General features: G+C 36.4%; 1 protein-coding gene and 2 pseudogenes across 1 annotated transcript in view; all 3 read left to right on the top strand.

The window, feature by feature from the left end:
• The first annotated feature begins 8,842 nt into the window (after positions 1-8,842).
• Positions 8,843-25,853, top strand: part of LOC131060166 (mitochondrial adenine nucleotide transporter ADNT1) — a 73,420-nt gene continuing 56,409 nt past the window's right edge. Inside the window, exon 1 of the mRNA XM_057993296.2 lies at positions 8,843-9,223. Coding sequence (XP_057849279.1) covers positions 9,078-9,223 — 146 coding nt within the window. The 5' untranslated portion in view covers positions 8,843-9,077. The remainder of the gene's footprint in view (positions 9,224-25,853) is intronic.
• LOC131060167 (ATP synthase subunit beta, chloroplastic-like) lies at positions 20,725-22,390 on the top strand (annotated as a pseudogene).
• Positions 23,173-24,589, top strand: LOC131060165 (ribulose bisphosphate carboxylase large chain-like; annotated as a pseudogene).

The raw sequence follows: 25,853 nt of genomic DNA on the forward strand, positions 1-25,853 counted from the left end.
CAAGACACATGGCCCCCATGCATATCTGGTGTGCTCAGTCACCAGTGTCTCTAGTGCTCCTCCCCAGCCCACTGCCAACCCCCGTGTAGCCCTGTCTGGACACAAGAAACCACTGATGGCTCCTCCAATAACAGCTGGCAGCGCTAACCCTGTCGCGGTCATGGTATCCCATGCCACGTGCCCTGCTCTCATCTCCAAACCGGGATCCTGGAATACCCGTCTAAGCGCCTCCCTGTCTCCATCTCGATCATATGGAATCAGCTCTCCATCGATCGGTATATACAGTATCCTGTACACATCCTCGAGGGTCACTGTCATCTCCCCCATAAGCAAGTGAAACGTGCAAGTCTCGGAGTGCCATCTCTCCGCCAGTGCAGTCAGCAAACCCATGTTTGCCCGGAACTCGGGCACATATAGCACATGTCTGAGGCCCATCTCCTCAATAGCAATCCTGTCTTGAATCGACAACTCTGGTCGCAATCTCTGAGTCGACGGGAATCTCTCCCGTGACTCCAGCATAGGCAGATACTCCTGCAGTCAAGCAAATCAATCATGTCAGTTATCATGGCATTCACTGTTCATCACAAAATGCTACTTGCTACCTAAATGCATACGCTTACCTATCCTAGTGACACTCACTGTTCATCACAAAGTGTTGCTATCTATCCTAGTAGTGCTCCCTGTTCATCACAAAGTACTACGTGTGTGACATTCCCTGTTCATCACAAAGTGTTACTCACATTCGCACTCCCTGTTCATCACAAAGTGTTGCCTATCTTGGTGCTCCCTGTTCATCACAAAGTGCCTTGATCTATCCTAGTCTTCCTAGAGGACCTGCTTGAGTGTATCCTCTCGGCAGCTTATCCAATCGACAGCGTATGTTCATCACAGAACTGCCGATTTGACCTAAAAGACTTCAACTATGCATTTTTGACACACAAACGCGCTTTAAACTCATAAACGCGCTTATAGACTGCACAAACGCGCTTCTGCAACACAGATGCGCTTTCTGAACACATACGTGCCTAAATCTTTCATAAACGCGGCCAGGGAACACAGACGCCCCTAAAGAGCACAAACGCATCTGGAATTCGCAAACGCGCTCGCATTACTCACAAACGCGGTCCCAGGCATAGACGCGCCTGGACCCGACACAGACGCACCTGTTGGACACAGACGCGCCTGGCACAGACATAGACGCGGTTGCGCGTTTTTGCATTTTTTAACTACCCTATTCCTAGCGCATTTATTGCTACCTATTGAGCATTAATGACAAAACTTGAAATGCGTGAAAGTACGAGGAGGTTTTCTGGTACTTACCGGCTCTCCTGCATCTGCTGGCCTCTGAAATCGGCGAACGCGGTCGAACCTATGAACGAAGGCCATCGCTGCTGACTGCTGCTACTCTTTTCTCGCTCTGCACTATGATTTTGTAAGGGTGTAGATGACAATGAGGATGTCTTTTGCCCGTGGTCTATCTTATAGCCTACCCTAGCCCTCGCCTTCGTTTCCTGAGTCAGTCTTCTTTATCCTGTGACCTTGTCACTTTATCCAGTCAATCCATTCTAGCCTTTCTTTCTTATCGAGAGATTGTCTGCAATCTTTTCAGACATTTTCATCCAATCTCTCGAGGGGGCATATCATTCACATTCTGGGGCAACTCTGTATCAGTTCATCTTATCTTCTTTGAAACAACGCGACAAGCCGCATTGTCTCAAAGAGGGGCAAAATGTAGACACCTAAAATTGTCATGTTTAATTAAATAAATATTTTATTTATTTAATTATCTAAGCCTAATTCTTCTATTAATTAAATAAATCTTTATTTATTTAATTAATTCATTTATCCTCTTCTAGCCTTATTTCTCATTTAAATAAATACATTTATTTATTTAAATTATCCTTTTCCTAAATTAAATAAATATTTTTATTTATTTAATTATCTTACTTCTTCTATTAATTAAATAAATCTTTATTTATTTAATTAATTCATTAGCTTTTTCTACACATGACACATGTCATTCATCTCTTAATTCATACACTACCTACCTCTTTCATTATTTTGGTATTTCTTATACCTACCCTCTAATCCTAGCCGACCTCTCTTTTTACACCTCTTAATCTTAACCCTCCATTTCATATTGTGTCTTCTATTTAAGGAGATGCTTTCTTCATTGTCAAACCCTAATGACTGATTTTGGAGTACTTGGCTACACTACGATCCTACTTGCAACCACATTCCGTTCTTTGTTGAGCTCTTGTGCATACAAAAATCTGAGAGCAAATATATCAAGCAAGATCAATGGAGATAGGAAGAATGGAGATCAAAACCCTATTAGACATGTGATGGTATAATCTTTGTGATTTTTAGTTATTTGCATTGTCTTAGGTAATCTTCATATGTTATGGTGGATCTTTGTTGTTGTTAGGCTAGGGTTTGGTGGTTGAATCCATTTAGTCTTTCAATATTGTTATTATTGTTATCCATTTTCACCATACACAGTACATACACAAACATCGCAACTGATTTCTCACCATGGTTTGGATCATTGGGTATATCATAATTATTTTGTTTCTAGGCTTGGGGCAAAATCCTGCACCTAGCTGGGGGCAAATTTTTTTGATCGTTTTGAGCTTAATCAAACAAGTAGAACAATAGCTAGGCATCTCTTGTCAAGCGAAAAATGAGACACATCCAACGTTGCACACGAGATCAAATTGTCATCCATCAACCTATCACATGTCAATCTAAGCACATCACACAATTTTCAATGGATGATATCTTTTGGATAATGCTTTTAACAATTTGGTTTAACTTTTATATCTTGATTTTCGCTATCATGATTTCGGAGTGACTCCAGGATGTCTTTGACTAGAGGAACAAGGAAGGAACATGATATTTTTCTTGAGTGTTGTCTGTAAATTAATCATTCATATGTGCAGATTTGTCTCAGGACATGATCATCGGAGTATCATCAAAGACATTTTCGGTTTGCATATAGAAATGATTAATATTGTCTGTTTTATCAAGCAACACTCAGGTCATCTTGGTTTAACTACACCTTGATGCTTGTGCTAACTTGCAATATCAAAATCCAAGAAAGAAGTGCTCAGGTTATCATGGTTTAATTATACCATCGATGTTTGCACTCACTTCCCATATTTTGAAAAGCTCAATGATGACAAAACACAATAACCCAGTGACTGGTCCGATCGTAGCTTTGCATTTCATTTGCATTTAGCTTGCATTTCATTCTTGCATGGGATCATAAAAGCTCATCTTATCCAAGGCTAAATCTATTGCAGGAATCATCAATATATCATCATAGGTGTATACACAATCAAAACAATGGCTCCTCTCTCTACAGATATTGTCGACCCAAAGTGAATCTTATGCTACTCCCTCAAATATGTCAACATCAGCACATCTGAACTTGCCTGCAACATGATATCAACAACATGCCAGTTCTTTATCAATCAATCTTACCAATTCTATCAATCAATCTCATCTGATCCATTCTATCATGCCTTATACATGATGTATCTTTCTTGGAACTAGTTGTTTTGATCATGTCGTATACATGATATATCATTTATGAAACTAGACGCTTTGATCATCTTTGTCTTATACAGGAGGTGTCATTCCCGAAACCAGACTAGCTCTCGATCTCATCAATCTTGGCGAATTCAATCAAGCTTTATCAATCATCACATCCAGAACCACATCATACTGATCAAAGAACTCACACTTTCATCAATCAACATTGTAGAAGTCAAATCATTTTTAATCGGGAAATCAATTTCGCAACGATCCAAACACTCCAAAGGTCAATTATCTCAATTGATCTCCCGAGGGGGCATCATCGTACCACAATTTATCAATCAATTCCTGGGGCATCCTATCGAACCAATATCACATCACCATCATCAAAAATGAGATTATTCTTTGAATCAACGCGTCATCACACCTCACTTCAAAGAGGGGCAAAATGTATACACCTAAAAAATGGTCCGAAGATAATTAATTAAATAAGGAATTATTTAATTAATACCCCTTCCCAATTTAATTGAATTCATTAGTAATTTGATTAAATTCTCCCATTCATATACTTATTAGTAAATCTAAGGATTTATTTAATAGGTTCATTTCAATAGTCCCCTTTGATTAATTAATCTGAATTAGTTAATCCTCCCCCCATTTAATTCATTTCTTCTAATCCCCTAATTAATTAAAACAAATCAATTTATGAGTTGTTGAAACTTAATTAGCCTTTTCCTATTATTTGAATTTTTAAATTCAAATTACCCACATGCCTCCTAACTTCTAACCACCTAACCTAACCATCCCTTAACCTAACCCTGGGTTTAACTAACCCTATCCTATCTTGCACATCCTAACCTCCTCATCCTAACCTCATGTGGGTTGGATATCCTCTCTCTGAGACACATGGCACTTTGGCCACGTCTCCTCTCTTGGGCACTTGCCCTCTTATGAGCAAGGCTCCTTAACAATTGTCACCACAGATATGAAAAGTGTCCCTCCCTCCAACCTCTTCTCCAACCTCCTCCAATTTGACCCTTGATATCTTCAGACTCAATCTTGACCTTTGATTCTTGCCACCTCACCTATGTCACTCTATGCCTTTGATCCCTCTCATAATATACCTTCAATTTCAAAGGATATTTTGTTACAACGGGATTAAATCATTGATACATTTCTTAATGTGACTCTACCATCTCTTCATTCTAGTGCACTCTTTTCTAGAGATGATGCATGAATGAATGACGAGTCTCGACTCATATATGATTTTCCAAAGGTCGAAATCCTATAAATATCCCTCATTTTGGAGCACAAAGGATCCCATCTCATATCATTTTATGCATTGTTACTATAGGCACATCCATTTTAGCATATCATTTAAGCATTGTTATTATATGCAATTGCATCTTAGATCTAGCTTAATTTGATCATTTTCTAGCATAATTGTTGAATCATGTAGCTTAATCAATCTATATTCTAGCTTAATTGCATAATCATTTTAAATCCTTTGTTTAGGTGTAGTCAAGTCACTGGGATTGCTTATCCAGATCTGAGAGCAAATCCACATTCGCATCTCTTAGGAGGCAATAGGTCGCTTTGTCATGGTTTATATTTCGTTTAATTTCAATTTGCTAACCATGCTTGTAATGATCTATTGAGTGTTTGTGTTGCAGCTGCAGGTACCCTACTTCACACACACGACACCACTGTCAATGATTAATTTGCAACATTTACGTTTGGAATTAAATTTGGTTTTGAACAAGGCTCTCTTTTGGATTGGTTCTTGACTTTTTTGGGGGGGCTTCAACAATACCCTCTTAAGCAACAAAGATTCTCCAGATTTGAGTTCCTCCTTGTGGTGAACATGTGACCCCACACTTTCTTGATCAACATGAACAATCTGATTACTCCTTTTAAACTTCATATGCACTCCTTGAGAGGACTCAAAGCATTCCTAACTCTTGTGCCCAATTTGGTTGCACTTGAAGCATTTTCCAACGAACCCTCTTCCTCTACCCTGTGAACCACCTCTTCCATAGGATCTTCCACCTTTGTTTTGGTAACCTCCTATATCATTGTTGGTTGTACCACTACTACTTCTAGCCTCTTCCCCTTGATGGTGTTTCCATCCTCTACTAAATGGCTATCCCCTTCCCCTAAAACCTCTTGCTCTCTTCTTCTCTTGCAAAACTTTGCTTTCGCTGCAATTTCTCCTCTACCTTTAAGGCAAGTTGATAAGCCTCTTCAAGGCTTCCAGGGGATGCAAGACTTAATTCATCTTGTAAACTATACTTCAGACTATTCATATATCTGGCTATTTTCTCCATATCTTCCTCGTTGTGGCCATAACGAATCACCAACTTATAGAATTCTTCAGTGTAATCTTTAACCGTCATGTCTTTTTGTTTCAAATTCTGCAATCTTTTAAAAATATTTGTTTGATAGTCTCCAGGAAGGAACTCGGCCTTCAATTTTGTAACCATTCAATCCCACAAAATAATCTTTTTTTATTCTTCCTTCTTTTAGATTGGACAAAGTCCCACCACATAGTAGTGTGGCCCTTCAATCTAGTGCAACAAAATTTAACTCTCCTTTGCTCTGCCACTCCCTCATACTTGAAGTACTTGTCTAAGTCATTAATCCAGTCAATTAAATCTTCACCATTGAGGCTTCCTGAATAAGTGGGAACCTCTACCTTGGGTTTAGAACCCACATTCAATACTGTCCTCAATAACCTTTCCTCAAACCTTTTAGGTTATTCATGTGCTTCCTCATTCTCTTCCTGTACTTGTTCTTCCTCGTAATTGTCATTGACATCATCATCAGGGGTTCCTCTTCTCTGTTCCCTTTCTAAGGCATCCATACGTGCAATCAAATGCTGCAACATCTTAGGAACTCCTCCATGTTCCCTTCTGCCTCTTCCTTGGGCTCCTCCTCTACCCACTCTGGAGGCATTCTATCCACACAACTACAACCCAATCTCTTCCAAGCTATGATACCACTATGATGGCATGCCTTGCTGATCACAAAATCAATAAACACACACAAGAACTTACAACTAATTGACAGAGCAATAATGATTCAGGTATTAATTAGGAAGAAACAATTACATTATCATCAATTTGCTTCAAATACGACATGAAACAGATTATGTTTAAACAAACATCAATTAAATATGCATCAACAAAATAGTTTGAAACTTTATTCATGTTGGATTCACTAATTATTACAAAGTGTTTTGGCTCATACATAAGTCGACCTGTCAAACTTCTACAATCACAAACTTCTTATTGGCTTCTTTGGCCTATTTCCTTACATGCTCAATCTATCCTCCATGCCAAGGTCACATTGTCGATCTTTTTTCTTTTGGCTTGCTTTATTCCTTGACTAGTTCATTCACAATGTATCCAATGACCTTCTCTTCTCTGTGTGAATCAACTAACTCTTGTCATGCATCTTGAGGGATTCGACTAATTATCCTCTAGTCTAACCAACCCTCGTGATCTACAACCAATCCTCTACAAAGAGATTGGTAGTCAGTTCTCCAACAACTACCTCCAAAAGAACGGGTAGGAGATTCTAAACCTATCAGTTTGTTCATACTGGTCTTCTTGTCACTATGGCGGTTGGAGGCTACGAACAAAAAACTACCCCTGAGAAATCAAACACAAACTTAACAAACAAAACATAGGCATAAAGCACTTTATTTACACTTCAACGAAACTGAAGAAGAATTAAACACAAAACATCACGAAACATAAATAAATGAAGGAGGGGAGGTGATGTCCCTACATTAGGAACAAAGGCTTGATGAAGAAATTTTGAAATCAACACAAGATGTGCCACAAAGGAGCACCAATCAATGTCAAAGGGAAAATAAACAAAGAAAAGGAGATGATAGAAATAAGGATATATTAGAGGTAGAGATCCTATCAAAAAGCACACTTGGTGTAACTCCCATGTGGTTGAATCAAATAATCTAGAGAAGACAAAGGAAGTATAAAGAGATAAATGAAGAAGATTTTACAACCTTATAGCAAACATTTCAGACTCTTAAGGCAAAGAATAAAGCAAGAAAGATATCAATGATGACCACTAATGCCAGTGACTAAAGAGCCCAAATAGCAATGCCATTTATGGACAAGCCCTAGGATGAGATGCATATGCAAGAATAACAAATGCAAGAGGTAGAGCTTGGGGTACAAACAAGGGAAGGATAAAATCATTCTTTACAACAAGTAGTGACCACAATATTCTAGAGAATGCAAAAGGACGAAAACACTAAAGAGGATCAACAAGCATAGATAGAAGAGCTAAAGAAGTCTCTTCGTTGCCTCCTAAGACCTTTGGATTGTAGTGCTCCTTCTACTAGCCTACAAGTTGCATTATCACTAGGCATTGCATTCTAAGGTAAAGGTGCTTTTGTTTCAGCTACACTTGAGTAGCACCAGGATATTGAAACTCAAGGAGAAGAAATTATTAGCAAGGTCCCTAGTTTATATTATTTAATAAAGGACTAATTGAAAATTTTACATGACATGATAACAGGGAAGGGAGAAGATAAAATAGGTATATATGAAATTGTCCTCATGTGGGAGGATTATATTCCCATACTCCATATTATCAAAGCCACTTGTAAAGATAGGTTATTAAGAAAAGGAGTACTTGACGACTCTAATAGGGAGATGCCTAAGGAATGGACAAGAGCTATTAAATATGTCATCAAGGAGTTCAAAAAGGCTGCAAAGAAGATTATAGAGCAACATAATTATGCAAATGCTTTGTTACAGAGTGTAGAAGAATTCATAGAATTCCTTTCATATGCATTTTGGAATGAAGATGCTAGTGTGAATGATGTTCAAATCATAATATAGGAATTTATGAACGACCTTCACAATGAATTACAAAAAAAACAATTGATCAAATGATAATCATCAAAAGAGAAATTCAAAACATAAAGACAAAGCTTCCTTGGTTTGAAGATAAAAAAAAAGAAATTGAATAACTTTAAAAGAAGTTAAGCAATAAAATTGAAGTACACTAGACCTTTGATCTAGATGAGTTTTCCAATTTGATGTCTTCTTTCTAACCCCTTTCTTCTAGAGATTGAAGCCTCTTTTCATGATCATTAACTCATTAATGTATAATTGAGAGGATCAGAATAACGGGGTTCAAGTAGGACAAATTTCAGTTTAGTCTCGTCCCTTCCTTCCTTATGAGCGGGGTGATTTTCAACCTCAAGTTGCTTGGTCTGACGCCTTGTGATACATTGTGTTCACTTTTTCCTTCCCTTTTTTAAGTTGATTTTGTTCTTTAATGCACGTGAGACAAATGTTATGGTGGCGTTATTTAACAGACGGACATCGTTTGAATCAGAGGGGCAGAAAGTGACGGATTCGTGGAATTCCGTCATCGTGCGCAACAAATCTGTTAGTTAGTCGGAAGGTTAGAGGGAAGTGGGGTTTGGTGAGAGGGGTTTATGGTTGGCAAGGGCTCGATCGGGCGAGCAGTGAGGAAAGTGAAGTAGGGCGATATCAATGGCAGAAAGCAAGGAGGCGGCGGTGGCAACGTTTGTTAACCTGGCCGAGGAGGCCAAGTTAGCGAGCGAAGGGGTCAAAGCCCCCAGTCACGCTATTCTCACTGTCTGTAAATCTCTCGTGGCGGGCGGCGTGGCAGGAGGGGTGTAAGTTATCATTCTTCACTTCATCTTATAATTGCTATTTCTACCTATCAAATGTTACGGTGATCGCTTTCTCTTCTCTGTCTAAACCCTAAACATCAATCAAACGCAGCACGAAAAACCCAATCTTGTGTGATCCACGTGCCTCTTTGTTTTATTTTCAATTATTGTTTGTCAAATCAGATTGATCTTACACTGGAGGCCTTACCGTTTTGCCTAGACGTAAAGAGTCTGCTTCTTGTTTGTTATTTGGGGTTTTGATAGATACCGCAAATTAGCGAGCAACACTGTGCGGGCTGTATAAGATTATATGTGAATTTGAAGTTCTATTCGCCTTGAGCCCCTATTTCGCCCATTCTTGATAGAAAGCTCCATGTTCAGCATCGATCTCCTCGTTATTAAATCTTTGTTCAGTCGCAGGCCATTAGGTTCCAATTGTTAGCTTGTGCTTTTTTTGAGTAGCGCTAATGTCATTGATAATAATTAGTGTGCTTTCAATTCCAGTGTTCAGGAAGACCTTGTAAATTGTTTCAAAGTTTAATAGTTAGTTCTCCAATTTATAGTTGATTACAATCGTCATTGGCATTAGGCCCTTTGACCTTGAAAAATTCTTTCGAGTGGCTTTCAACGACCATGCTTTGTTACAATTAACTGATTTTAAAATCTAAACTAACGGGTAGTTGTTAGCAACCATAGATTCCAGAATGAGTGTAAAGATGCATATTATCCATTTGTTTGGGGGTGAAATTGATTATTTTTTGTCTGGAGAAGAGGTAGGTATCGCTGCATAAATGCCTGCAGCAGGTCGGCCACGTTAAGTGGGCCCAAAATTTTCATTATATAAGTTAAAAGCCAAATGCAAGGACAAAGGACAACTAACCTCCACAAGGATCAACCTACTAGAGCAGAGTTCCTAAAGGGAGCTGGTTAGAGCTTTATTTTAAGGCTTAGGGAGATTTGACTTCCATATTTTCTTGTAATACATGTTCAGTCTTGACTGAGCAAGTGACATGGCTTCTGTATTCTAGGGGTTTGTTTTGCTGCAGTCACAAAGGCATATGAACGGAGAAAAAGCTGTCAGCCAATATTCATGTGATTGTGATCTAAGCAGTTTCCTTGGGCATTATCCTAAAATTAATTGTATCTATTAATTACCATTTGTAAGCTATACAAATTTGCCATTGGTTACTGGTTGGTGAGAATTGCAAAAGAATGCTTGGACTCCCTTTAGAAACTTAAAGGAGAGACAGCTAGCCAAGTTCTCTTAGGTTGGACGAAAAATATCACTTGTTGATGCCATGGGTATTAGGATATTCGTAGAATCTTTTTTTTTTGTTATAGGGCCAAAATTTATTGTGGTCATGTAGCATGATAACTATTGGTTTCATAGCATATCTAGGTTGTTATAAAAAAATTGTGGTTTTGTATTCAATTCTTCATGTAGAATGATTCTTTGTAGAAAAAATCTTTCTTGGTAATAAATTCTAACTTACTTGCCTTGGTACTAGTTCCATGGGTTTGGTCAAAAAAAATTTGGAGGTTGGGTTCATTTTGGTTCGCCCATACAAAAACATATAAAAATACATACATAAATGCCATTTCTTAATAAATAATAAATAAATATAGTAAAATAAAAAATATATCTAATATCCATTTTTATAAATATAAATAAAAAATAAAAAATATATTAATATGATTAGATATATCATATAAAATATATAAATAGATATATATTAATATTATACGTGCATAATTATAACTTGTATTGATATTCATAATATTCATTTGCATATAAATATAATCATAATTATAACTTATACTATATTCATAATATTTGTGTTCGTATTAATATAATTTGTTAGTGCCATGATAAATAGCGAGGCCATTTTCATGAATTGGAGGTCTTTGTTACTTTTGTCACCTCTAGATGCCTTTTCTAGGCTATTCAAGGAGAATTGTGATGAGAAGGGACAACCTATCCCATTTATCTCTCTAAAGCGGGTATGATTTCACTTGATTGGATGGAGCCATCGACTAGAGCTTGGTTTAATATTATGCTTCTTTGCTTGTTGGTTATGTTGGTTCTTAAGCATTCTCAATACAAAACATGTCATTGAAACCCTTTCCTCAAAATGCAAATGCAAAGCTTAGATGATGGGATATCGCAAACAAACACAATTGTGGAAAGGTGATTCCATAAATAGCTTTAAAAATCAGAAAATAGTCTAAAAAGGGGTCAAATTGTTGGTTTTACAACAAATTTTGAAAAAACATCAAAATTCTTATTGCGTTCTATTGTGTTGGTCTAGGACGAATCCATAGGTCAAACTTGAAACCTTGGCTGTACCCTCGCTTGCATTGGACTGGTATTTGGACCTGAAATGAATTGCACCTAAATTGACAAGGTAATAGGGATGAACTAGTGACGACATAGAATGAATTGGCTAGCCAAAACATAAAGTGTTAAAAAAATCAAGATTTAGTTGGAAAAAAATTAGGTTTGGGTTAGAATTAGGTTTATTTAAAAATTGAATTAGTACTAGTCTTAGTATTAGGGAAAATTTAGAAAAAAATCACCAAAGTAGTAAAAACAGCCCCAAAATGCTAATTATTTGACCAAAAATTGTGGAAAATTGCCAAAATCCCAATTTTCCTAATTTAATGGCATTATATGATTTTTTCTAATTTACCTCAATTTTCATGGGTAAAATTGTTGACCCCAACTTTATAAAAGAAATGATGAATTTTTTAATCAAAAAATTGTTACTTAGGCAATTTCTGATTTATTGTACTTGTTCTCTTTTGGGACCATAAATCATTTATAAGTTCGGGGTTGACATTTTGAAATTCAAGTGCCTAGTGGTATTTAGATGAGGGCTTGTGGCACCAATCATGGTTCATACATGTTTTTTTTTGGATTGGTAATGACTTTTTTGGACTGGAGTTTCTAACCAGTGAGGGTCACAATTGAGGGACCCCCTCCCTGTGGTTAGATACCTCCGGGCTCATATTTGTGCAACCACCTTCTTATCCCTCTGCTGCCCCCCTTATCTCTCCATATTTCTCCTTATACCTCTCTCTCTTGATCTCTCCATATTACTCCTTAGACCTCCCGCTCCTCATCTCTCCATGCGTTCCTTCTTATCTCTCCATCCGCTAGTCCTTCGCCTGACTTAGCGACCGGTCACCATCAACCACTGCCCATTGGGCTTACGTTGCTTACGAGGGTGTGTGGACCACCATCAATTGTGGGGGGCCTGACGCAGCCAAAACCTTGGCATTAATACCACCGCGAAGTCAATCCGTGCAGCATACACCGTCCAACACACCACAAAATTCTTGCAAACACACCAGACGAAGGAAACAATTCGACCAAGCATAAACATGCCAAGACTCGAACCATGAACGTGGTATCGACACCACTTTGCAACTTTACCGTTGCACTGCAATGACCTCCCCCCATGGTTCATACATGTTATCTTGAAGTGGTTAAACTGAATGAATTGCAACATTTATTCACTTTGTACCTAATGTACATGACACTAGATTGGAGTAAGGCTTCAATAGTTGATCTTGATGCCAAGTAACTTGAGGGTCAAATCAAGTTGGTCAAGGTTGCCTAGGGAATTGGGGGTCAATCACTATATCAAGGTTGCTAGGTTTGCCTAGGGAAGTTAAATCATTAATTTGCTGTCATAATAAGGGATCCACTTAAGTTTTTTTAATTTAATGTTCCACTTTAAGTTATTTTTATTGGGCATTCCTTGGGATAAATGAATTGTTCTATGGCACAACAATGTCTGGGAGTGGTAGGATTAGGATGAAATGCCCCCTCATTGTCCGTCTAGGTACCATTGCCAAAAGATCCTCCTTGGGAGGACCTTGTAGAGAAGGGGACATTTCTCTCTAGAGGCACCCCTACTTCCTCCCAAAATAAATAGAAAAAAGCCCAATTTTAAAAAAACTCAGGAAAGAAAAGGAAAAGACACAAAACCCTAGATTGAAAAATGGGCCCACCAAGACCCCTACTTTTAAAAACTCACGAAGATTCTAGTCTATGCTCTATTATAATCATTCAAAAGAAGTTGTCTGCAAATCAAAAAGAAGTCTTATAATATTTGAAAAAAATTGAAAAAGTAGAAAAAGGTGAATCTGTAGAAATTAAATTCCATTTATACTTTTGGTTTGCCAAGTCAATCTTGATTCTAAGAAATACTACAATGGTTACAATCAAATGATTTAGGAAGTAAATATAATGATCTTATTGAAGATGCTGGGATTTTACACATTGGCATTACAACTTGGTGTGGGCCTCATTGTCAAGTTCTATTCTCTAGTAAATCCCTTACTTGGAAACATGCTAAATCTCTTATACAATATTTGAGCGGGCCAACAAGAGCAAACATGCTCTATAAAAGGCATATGATATGCATGAGGTAAACACCTAGCACGTGTGACTACTGAGTGTGGAGGTTCAAGTCCTTCTCAAGGCACACATATTGGAATAAAATGTTCAAGGGGAAATCAAATCGATACTATATCTTTCTAGCAAATTGAAAAAAACAATGGAGTTTGATTATATATCGATTATAATCGATAGGTACTGATTGACCCGTGGAGCCTATGAAATCTTTCATATAAAAAAAGATTATTATGTGCCCACATTTTGACATGATTTCCGATCTATTGTTCTATATAACAAAGATATTAGGGAATAAGACTTTGAGCCGCAGTCGAAATTATATTACTTATTATAATTCTAAATTCTTTTTTCTTTTCATTCGTATTTCCTCTTTACTTTTTCATCAAAAATTTATCTTTTGTGTTTTGCATTTAAACAAAAAAAATAAAAAATGAGATGCTTGATTTTTAATTTAAAATTAGCTTCGAATCATAGGGACAATATGAGAGAGAAAGAATAGAAGAGTTTTCTTATTGTATAGGGCTGTATGGACTCGAACTGTAGACCTTCTTGATAGAACAGATCAAATTTCTTATTACCAAAATGATTCAAACTGTTTCAAGAACCCAACATGCATTTTTATTGTTAAAGTTTGGATCAGATTTGATAGGTGAGTAGTTTTAAGTTTATTTCTATTACTTGGTTCACAACTAAGCTATATGACTATGAACTCTATGTGCAGGTTGCTGCATGTATGAAGAGAACACAACTTAATTCATAAAGTATTTGCTGGACTGCAAATGAAGGAGATCGATGTCTTATTGGCTTGCACTTTCAATTTCTGTACTTACCGTTTAGAATCGAACTCTATCATGATATATATATCATGGTATAGGCATGTCAATGAATAGACATGCCTCTACGTACGTAGAGACATGTCGATGAATAGACATGCCTCCACGTACGTGGAGACATGTCTCTTCATTGAGATGCCTCTCTGCATACCGATTCATATAACCGTTTAGCAAGATAACGATTCACATAGTCGTTTGTTATTTATTAACAGCAGGTAACGATTCACAAAATCGTTTTGATATGAAGATTGACCATAGTTGATTCAAACAGTGATTAATAATATCAAACTGTTTACTGTGGATGATCGATTTATATTGATCATTCCATTTGATCAATATAATCGATACTTATGATCATTTAGTAATTCGGTGCTCATATTCAATTTGGTATAACAATGTGATTGATATAATCGATATTACTTATCGATTCAACATGATTAATCTCAATTATTTATCAACAACATGATTAATGATTTAATATTTCAATCATAAGTAATATATATATATATATATATATATATATATATATATATATAATATATATATATATATATATATATATAATAAGAACACTTAGTATTATTACATATATTAATATGTATATATACATATTTACAAATCATTAATCATGCTGATGGTATAATCAGCATTACTTATACATATGATTTGATGAGATTACTCCTACCAAAGCTATAAATCATCAACACTCCCTCTTAGCTAGGGAGGAGGATCACAAGGTACTCATAGTAGAACTACACATAGTGTAGTATATATCATTATATGATATCAGGAGCAATGGTCTACAAATATCAACACTTATGATACTCACCAAAAGCTCACCATATCCATTATGGTATGTGCACTAGCATCAACCATATGATGCCTACCATAGGGATATAGAAGATCATGGCATACCCACAGATATTAAGCACTTAATATCCACCATGACATATCTCAACAATCCAAGATGTCAACCTTATGATATACAGTTGAAATTGTTTTAAGAGATATGAACTATCATGACATGTTCACAGATATCAACCATATGATATCTATCATGATAGAATGTAGAGTTATTGTAAAGTCGTCACCTTCCAATAACTACTAGAAGTACAAGTGATTATCATTCAGAAGTCGTCACTTCTTAAAGATGCACACAGTTGCCCATAAAGTCATGTAATGACACACATGACAAAAGAGTTTATAATAAACTTCTTTTAGAATTTGTTAGTACAATAATAAAAAATGCTGAGACTCAATTCTCAGAAGTTACATTTCAATCATACCAAGCTTACCTCTGAAATGTAACTCTATCTAAGGGCGGAGATAAGGACTTTCACCTCAAGTCTCTCTCAAAGAGAAATGTATTATCAAATGACAGAAGATCACTAATGTTGAGCCTCCCTTTTAATTAGAGCTTCATTTTTCCATATCTCCAAGCTTGTCTTGAAGGTTTGCATCACCCTTGGTGAATCCCAAGCCTGCCAAGTATCCATCCATCCATGGAACTCTATCTCATGAATCATAGATTCCTCTAGCTGCTGCAATTTCCTGATCACTAGAGAAACAATCTCGACATGGTCTACTCCCTCTGAATCAATATGATCAAGATCTTCTAGCCGCTCCCTCTGAAGCTTGAAGTACTAACCTCAACCTCCTGACCTTCTCGTCCAAGGTTGCTTCTGTAGGTTTGTCAGGCTCCCTCTGAATGATGATTCTTCCTCTTCGAAGAAATGCAAGCAATTATCAAGATTTCCCTTCCTTGAATGCAATCTCTCATCATCCTTATGCACTTAGTCTGTCCTGAAAGCATTAAGAGAGATTACTAATAGTTCAAGACTATCTCGAAGAGAAACATCAATGCCAGAATCATACATGATTCAGACAATGTTCCCATCATATATGATTCACTATCCCAATAGCAAGAATTAATGACAGCATGAAAAGTTCATGAACATTATTCAACCATAAAAATACTTATCTCTTATAAGTTAGTCTTGAAATTGTGTCTGAAACTTTTCATCCACTGAGACACTCAGTCCAGGAACATCGTACTTCAAGCCTGAGACACGCCAACCTTCTTGAGTGTTGGAACTCCTACCAAGGGTCTCAAAGATACACGGAGATTGAATAGGTTGCCCCCTACGCAGAGTTTGGTGATGGCTAACCAAGTTGCCAACCATCACTCTTATAGAAACTTTAACATACAGCAGTCTGTATACTCCTCTTTATGTTTGTATATTTGAAAGACTGCCAGCTACAGCTTTGGCTGAGAGCATAATTCTTTGGGGTATTTTGTCATAAAAGTTCATGTGCCATGTCTGTGCGTACATGCCTGCATACATCCTTACCTGAACATTTCCAGCTGTAATCTCTGACAGGAATCCTCCTTTAATTATGCTTTGAGGGCTACCCATAACCTATTTCAAAGCATTTGTAATAATGCGGTTGGTAAAGAATGCAGAATTTGGCTTTACACTTGCCAATTGCATTTCATGAGGTGACATCTCATTGAGGCAATATGTTGAACAGTTTACATGCTATGTTTGTGCTCCCACATTCTCATACAGTTCATTGGAGGTTGCATATGAATTTGCAGAGGTGCTTTTCACAGCAACTTCTAGGTAAACCTTACAATGATGCAATTATACTGAATTCCATAACCCTCCAAGCACTAATGCCACTATAGAAGCCTCATGCCAAGATACTACAGGCCACACTGAATGAAGGGAACCGCCAAAGTAAGAGAAGTGAATGATAATGGAATACCTCTGCTGCAGGAATTATTGATGACGATAAACTCTGAAACCTCAAAGAGGCCTGCAATGAAGAGTTTGATTCACACTACAGGTGCGACTTGGTCTCATCATAATATGTGCTCAAACATAACAGGCCCGATAGATAATGACCACAATCACAGTAATGAAAGCTGCTCATAATCTGCCAATCTACTCCTCTTCAATATAATAGCTGTATATAAACTCGGCCTCACACTGTATTAATGGCTCCCAACTATTACCATTTCCAATGTCGTAATTGAGATTTGGTTCCTCCCACTAACTTTAGAATTACTCTCACCAGAATGCTCATGCATATACTAGGAATACTGTGCCAAGAACAAATCGCACAAGTCATTCAAATCTTTTGAATTTTCTAAGAGACCTTTAAAGAAGCTGCACAGATATGAGAAGAATTGATGTTCATTTATCATGAGCCTCACTAGTCACCATCAACCACGATGCAATGTGAAAGTCGGGCTCCAATAAAACTCTCGCACCACAGTGTTAGAAAGCAAAGTCTAGGATAAACTGGTTCATGCTAAAATAAGAATGAGTGGATTGTCACTTCCACTGTGGTCTGAAGGGAAGACTCGCACCTAAGGCATGAATATTTATGCTATGCTAAGAAGACTTAACTCCGCAAAGGACGAAACAGTTCTGCCATCCAATAATCACAATATCAGCGAATTAACCAATCAAAACAACGCCAGTGCAGATACATTTCTTTATATCCGTTATAATAACAATAATCTTTGCTTCCAAAATTTCGACCCCCAAGCTCCAACCAAAAACAAACACCCACTGTTTAACATGAAAGTGCCTGAGAAGTTGATGAGAATCATATGCTGGGCTGTTCGATACAGTCTGACTCCTATGTAACTCCAAAATGTTTTATTTTGCACAAAATCATTTTAATAATGATTAACACAACACACACCCATGTGCGGCACCTCTGTGTGGAATTCTTATTGTGCTCCAACCCTCTTGAATCCTTTGTATGATTCTCGATGTGCTTCAATAGTAAGTTTGTCCAATATAAATGCTTTTCATGGCAAGAGAAGATTATATCGTACCACTTGTCTACAAGTCAAGGCCATGCCTCTCCATTAGTGGCTTCGATAAAAAATGACGAGACCCGCCACTTAGAATATCAATATGCCACCAAAAAAAAGAAGAAGACCCATTGATATTGGATATCGACAATCATTTCCCAAACCATGCTTATGAAGATAAATGGCGCCTGGCGTAAATGTTTAACGATAACAATATGCACCCGTGCCACAAGGAATATCTCTCTTATGCCGTTCGATTCAACTCGCCATGTTAATTTATATGTTTCCAAGACGGGATGTTGATGAATAAGAATCAGTGAAAGATAATGCACAAATTTATCTCTCCACAACCCTTCGATTTTGGTCACAATATTGATCCCGAGCCAATATTCCAGCTTCACGACTTGATGTAAAACAGTCAATTTCTCCAGCAATTCAATTTTAATTTGAGCTGGAATCTCTGGGAACCTGCTCTGATCGGATCTTTTTTGTTTCCTTTTACAAATCTGATTGGATCTTTGTTGTTTCCTTTTACAAATCTGATCGGATCTTTTCTTCAAACTTGCTCTGATACCATGTTAAAGTTTGGATCAGATTTGATATGTGAGTAGTTTTAAGTTTATTTCTATTACTTGGTTCACAACTAAGCTATATGACTATGAACTCTATGCGCAGGTTGCTGCATGTATGAAGAGAACACAACTTAATTCATAAAGTATTTGCTGGACTGCAAATGAAGGAGATCGATGTCTTATTGGCTTGCACTTTCAATTTCTGTACTTACCTTTTAGAATGGAACTCTATCATGATATATATATATAACGGTATAGGCATGTCAATGAATAGACATGCCTCCACTTACGTGGAGACATGTCAATGAATAGACATGCCTCTCTGCATACCGATTCATATAACTGTTTAGCAAGATAACGATTCACATAGTCGTATGTTATTTATCAACTACAGGTAATGATTCACATAATCGTTTTGATAGGAAGATTGACCATAGTTGATTCAAACAGCGATTAATAATATCGAACTGTTTAATGTGGATGATCGATTTATATTGATCATTCCATTTGATCAATACTTATGATCATTTAGTAATTCGGTGCTCATATTCAATTTGGTATAACAATGTGATTGATATAATCGATATTACTTATCGATTCAACATGGTTAATCTCAATGATTTATCAACAACATGATTAATAATTTAATATTTCAATCATAAGTTATATATATATATAATAAGAACACTTATTATTATTACATATATTAATATGTATATATAGATATTTACAAATCATTAATCATGCTGATGGTATAATCAGCATTACTTATACATATGATTTGATGAGATTACTTCGACCGAAGCTATAAATCATCAACATTTATTGCATTGGGCTCTTTCAGTAACTGATGGAAAAATCAGTTAGCCTTCCATTCTCTTCTTTCTAGAAAGATAATAAGATGGCTCCATTTGCTTCAAACAGAAATTTTTCAGAAGCATTCCCAAAGTGCTTCAAAAGGTTTCCTTGATGTAGGTTTGTCATGTTTAGACATAGATTCTCCAAATGGAGTCTCTCTCACCCTAAAAATAGAATAATATGAGACTTCATACACCTCAAAGTTCATAGGGCGAAAATAATTCTTTTTTGAGATCTTTGTATTGTACTCATTATGTCTGACATTGAATGTCCACAAGATTAAACCATATCAACTAGATCCATAGTTCGAATTAGAGCAAACTTCATCATTTTCATGGTATTGTTCTCCCAATTCATAGAGTAAGACTCAAATCTATCTTATGGATCAAATGAATCAATAAAGTCTCCTAAAAACCATTGGCACACATGTAAATGAGGTGCTCTATCTAGTTGAGCTCTAGCCCTTCACAGTTTAGTCTTGAAGATATACAAATAAAATAGATCACTTTTTGTCAAGATGGATGATATTTGATTGACCATTCGAATCCTAGTTAAGGGCATATTGTTTATATGTCTAATTATACCTAGAATTGTTTCTAGGTACGACTCTATCTATGATAATAAATAACCCACTTAACTTAGTGGTTAGAGTATTGCTTTCATACGACGAGAGTCATTTGTTCAAATCCAATAGTAGGTAAAACTTATTTGATGCGATTTATTACTCAATCACATCAAATAAGTTTTACTTTATTTTAATAATATCAATTATTTCGATTCATTTAAATAATGAATCCATTTTTAGATCATTATTGAAGTTGAACTTTACAAAGAAAGAGATTACTAAGTAAATGTAAGTTATAACTCTAAATGATTATTGACTGATCAACTCATAATGGAGCATTTGTGCTTTTCTAGGTTTTTTGCTAGTATTAGCAATTGAGAAAGAGATTACTATGTAAATGTAAGTTATAACTCTAAATGATTATTGACTGATCAACTCATAATGGAGCATTTGTCTTTTTTAGGTTTTTTGCTAGTATTAGCAATTGAGAAAGAAATTACTATGTAAATGTAAGTTATAACTCTAAATGATTATTGACTAATCAACTCATAATGGAGCATGTGTGCTTTTTTAGGGTTTTTGCTAGTATTAGCAATTAGAATCAATATCCTTTTTTTGTTGAGAACCAATCCTTTTATTCTTGGGGTTTCCGCACTTGTAGAAAAGAAGGCAGGACGTATTGATTGGATAATCGACCCAGTTTTAGACATATCTTTCCCTCCATGTAATATGCCTAGAATTTACAATTCTTTGATAGTTAAGGATAATGATACAACTGGTCAGCCAATAAGTGTGACTTGTGAGGTAGAACAATTATTAGGAAATAATAAGGTTAGAGCTGTAGCTATGAGTACTATAGACGGTTTGATGAGAGGAATGAAGTAATTGATACAGGAGGTTCACTTAGTGTTCCTGTTGGTGAAACTACTCTTGGGAGAATTTTTAGTGTTCTTGGGGAACCCGTTGATGACTTAGGTCTTGTAGATTCTCTCACAACATCTTCTATTCATAGATCTGCTCCCGTCTGTACATAATTGGATACCAAATTTTAAATGTTTGAAACAAGCATTAAAGTAGTGGATCTTTTAGCTCCTTACCGCTATGGGGGAAAAATTGGATTATTTGGGGGAGCTGGAGTGGGTAAAACAGTGTTAATTATTGAATTAATCATCAACATTGCTAAGGCTCATGGAGGTATTTCTGTATTTGGCGGTGGTGGAGTAGGAGAATGTACTTGTGTAGGGAATGATCTTTACAAGGAAATGAAAGATTCGGGAGTCATTAATGAACAAAATATATCAGAATCAAAAGTAGCTTTGGTGTATGGTTAGATGAATGAACCAGTAGGAGCTTGTATGAGAGTAGGTTTAATTGCTTTAACTAGGGCTGAATATTTTTGAGATGTCAATAAACAAGATGTACTCCTATTTATTGATAATATCTTCTTCTTTGTCCAAGCAGGATCAGAGCTATCTGCATTATTAGGCAGAATGCCTTCCGTAGTGGCTTATCAGCCAACTCTTAGCATGAAAATGGGTTCTTTACAAGAGAGAATAACTTCTACCAAAGAAGGATCTATAACCTCCATTCAAGCAGTTTATGTATTTGTAGATGACTTGACTGATCCCGCTCTTGCTACAACATTTGCACATTTAGATGCTACTACTGTACTATTGAGAGGATTAGCTACCAAGGGGATCTATGCAACAGTAGATCCCTTAGATTCCACGTCAACTATGCTCCAACCTTCGATCGTAGGACTGCGCAAGGAGTTAAACAAACTTTGCAACATTATAAGGAACTTCAAGATATTATAGCTATTCTTGGATTAGACGAATTATCAGAAGATGATTGTTTATTTGTGGCAAGAGCAAGAAAAATTGAACAGTTTTTGTCACAACCCTTTTTTGTAGCAGAGTTATTCACTAGTTCCCCTGGTAAATATGTTAGTCTAATAGAGACAATTAAAGGTGTTCAAATGATCCTTTCCGGAGAATTAGATGGTCTACCCGAACAATCTTTTTATTTGGTGGGTAACATTGATGAAGCTACTGCAAAGGCTATGAACTTAAAAGAAATTTAAAGAAACAAAATGAACCTAAATCTTTGTGTAGTCACTCCCAATCGAGTTGTTTGGGGTTTAGAAGTTCAAGAAATAATACTAACTACCAATAGTGGTCAAATGGGTGTATTACCCAACCATACTACAATTGTAACATCGTTGGATATAGGATGATGGGTGTTTTTGCCAAGATAGGCAATCATGAAATCACATTATTGGTAAATAATGCAGAAAGAGGCATTGATATTGATTTTCAAGAGGCTCAGGAAAGTTTTAGACTAGCTAAAGCTGATCGTGTGCGAGCTGAAGGCAAGAGACAAGCAATCGAGGCTGATGTGGCTCTCAAAAGAGCTAGAACACGACTAGAGGTTGTTGATGCGATTTTGTTGAGATAAAGAGATATTAATCTATGAAATTGGAAGTAAATGGATAACAATCATAAAGAAGTCTTCAACTTGCTGAGTCAATAACTAGGCACATTTCCACCTATACCCATACAGTTAGCTATTGCAATTTTTTTCTCAGTTTCTTCTTCGCCTAAAATTAAGAAATCTATCACATTTACTTCTATAGAATCAATTAGAAATATGGAAAGGTCCTCAAGTTAGTTGAAATAAGAAATTGGGTTGCGTCATACATAGATAACATGATACAATATTACTTGAAAGAAAAGCCTTTTTGACAGTAAAGGCTACAAAATGAGTATTTTGTATTACAAAAGTGATTCTTTACTTTTGACACCTAGGTCGAGTAGATCTCGTTCTTGTAAGAGCTATTAACCAATTAATCATTGGGAGGGACTTATTTATGTCACCAAAAACAGAGACTAAAGCAAGTGTCGGATTCAAAGTTGGTGTTAAAGATTACAAGTTAACTTATTATACTCCGGAATATCAGACCAAAGATACTGATATCTTAGCAGCAGTCCGAGTCACTCCTCAACCTGGAGTGCCCCCCGAAGAAGCGGGAGCAGCAATAGCCGTTGAATCTTCCACTGGTATGTGGACGACTGTTTGGATCAATGGACTTACGAGTCTTGATCGTTACAAGGGGTGATGCTACGATATTGAACCCGTTCCTGGAGAGGAGAATCAATTGATTGCCTATGTTCTTACCCTTTAGATCTTTTTGAAGAAGGTTTTGTTACTAACTTGTTCACTTCTATTGTAGGTAATGTATCTGGATTCAAAGCCTTACAGGCTCTACGTCTGGAAGATTTACAAATTCCTCTTGCTTATTCAAAAACTTTCCGAGGCCACCACATGGTATTCAAGTAGAAAGAGATAAATTAAACAAACATGGTCGTCCTTTGTTTGGATGTACTATAAAACCAAAATTGGGTCTATCTGCCAAGAATTATGGTAGAGTGGTTTATGAATGTCTCCGGGGTGGACTTGATTTTACCAAGAATGATGAAAAGGTGAATTCCCAACCAATCATGCACTGGAGAGATCGTTTCTGCTTTTGTGCAGAAGCAATTTATAAAGCTCAGGCTGAGATGGGTGAGATTAATGGACAATACTTGAATGCTAGTACATGTGAAAAAATGATGAAAAGAGTAGTATTTGCCAGAGAATTGGGAGTTCCTGTGGTCATGCATGATAGTTTGATTGGAGGTTTTACGACAAATACTTTTTTGGCTCATAATTGGCGAAATAAGGGCCTACTTCTTCACATTCACTGCATGATGCATGCAGTTACTGATAGACAAAGAAATCATGGTATGCACTTCCATATACTAGCTAAAGCACCACGTATGTTTGGTGGAGATCATATTCACTTTGGTACTATAGTAGGTAAACTTGAAGGACAATGAGAAGTCACTTTGGGTTTTGTTGATCTATTGCATGATGATTTTATTGAAAAAGATCGAAGTTGTATTTATTTTACTCAAGGTTGGGTCTGTATGTCAGGTGTTATGCTTGTAGCTTCAGGAGGTATTCATGTTTGGCATATGCTTGCTCTGATTGAGATCTTTGGGGATGATTCCATATTACAGTTTGGTGGAGGGACTTTGGGGCACCCTTGGGGAAATGCACCTGGTGCAGTGGCTAATCGGGTCGCTTTAGAGTCTTGTGTACAAGCTTGTAATGAAGGACATGATCTTGCACATGAAGGTAATGAAGTGATCCGCGAAGCTACTAAGTGGAGCTCTGAACTAGCTATCGCTTGTGAAGTATGGAAAGAAATCAAATTTGAATTTGATACGATTGGTCGCTTGTAATCGAGTGACTTTGGTCTGTTTGGTCCCTTAATCAAATTGAACTCGGCCCAATCTTTTCTTTTAAGATTGAGCCAAATGTCGAATGGATGGGAACAGATAATTCGGCTAGAGGAAAGATATTTACCTCTTACCTACTATTATAGAAATATATTTTCCTAGATTATTGAATGGGGTTGGTGGTTCAGTAGATCCAGGCGAGCAAGGGCCTTCAATCTCTTCTAGCCACGCACCCAAAGGAGGCTAAAGATAATTTGTTATCTTTAACAAAGTCAATCCCGATTTGTCAAATCTCTTCTAATCTATATAAAAGCTAATTTTGATCTGGCTTTGTCCAGAGCTTTAAGAAGAAAGTAAAAAAAACTACAATAGTGTATTATGTAAAAATAGATATTCTATTCAATTGTTCATTATTTTTCATGAATAATCGTGAATTCGTTGGACAAATCATAAAGAACCTGATGGAGACTTCCCTTTTCTTTTTTTTGATTAGAAGCGAAATTTGATTGAAGGAATCAAATATGTGAAACACACGCACACAAAAACACACACACAGACAAATGAACTATGATGATAAGATTGAATTAATTCTCGATTAAGTTTGTGAGTCAAATGGGTAAATTTCTTTTTTTCGAATAAGAAAAAAATGGAATAAAAATGAATCAAAATTTGTATTTTATTTGTTAAAAGTTGTACATTAACAATATGTAGAAAAAATGTAGGGAAATGCATGAGGAAAACAAGGATTCTGAATATATTGAAACAACCCCCGCAGAAGATAGATTCAATTTAGAATGTTTTAAGCATTTGTGTTTTTTGTGCGAGAATTGTGAGACCCTTATGTATAAGAAATCTTTAGTAGAACAAAAGGTGTTTGTGCAGAATGTGGAGCAACTCTGCAAATGACTAGTTTAGAGCGAATTGAAATATTAATTGATAATGGCACTTGGCGTCCTATGGACATGAATTTCTCTAATATAGATCTTTTAGAGAAAAAACATACAACGTTTGACATCAAAATGGTTCGAAAAGTCTCAATTTTATTGTACAAACTACAAAGTAATTTTTGACAAATATTTTTACAAAGGATTTTTTCAAAATAAAAATGACACTAAAGCGTTGAGAAGATTAGTAGCATACAACAATACTCTTGTTAATATCCTAAAGGTTGCACTAGAAAAGAAATTCATAAAATATATGAATTTATATTTGGAAGAAACTATTAAGATACTACATTTAAATTTGTATTTTTTGAAATATGTCAAAA

This window comes from Cryptomeria japonica, chromosome 7 (genome assembly GCF_030272615.1).
Source record: "Cryptomeria japonica chromosome 7, Sugi_1.0, whole genome shotgun sequence".
In the NCBI taxonomy this organism is placed as follows: domain Eukaryota; kingdom Viridiplantae; phylum Streptophyta; class Pinopsida; order Cupressales; family Cupressaceae; genus Cryptomeria; species Cryptomeria japonica.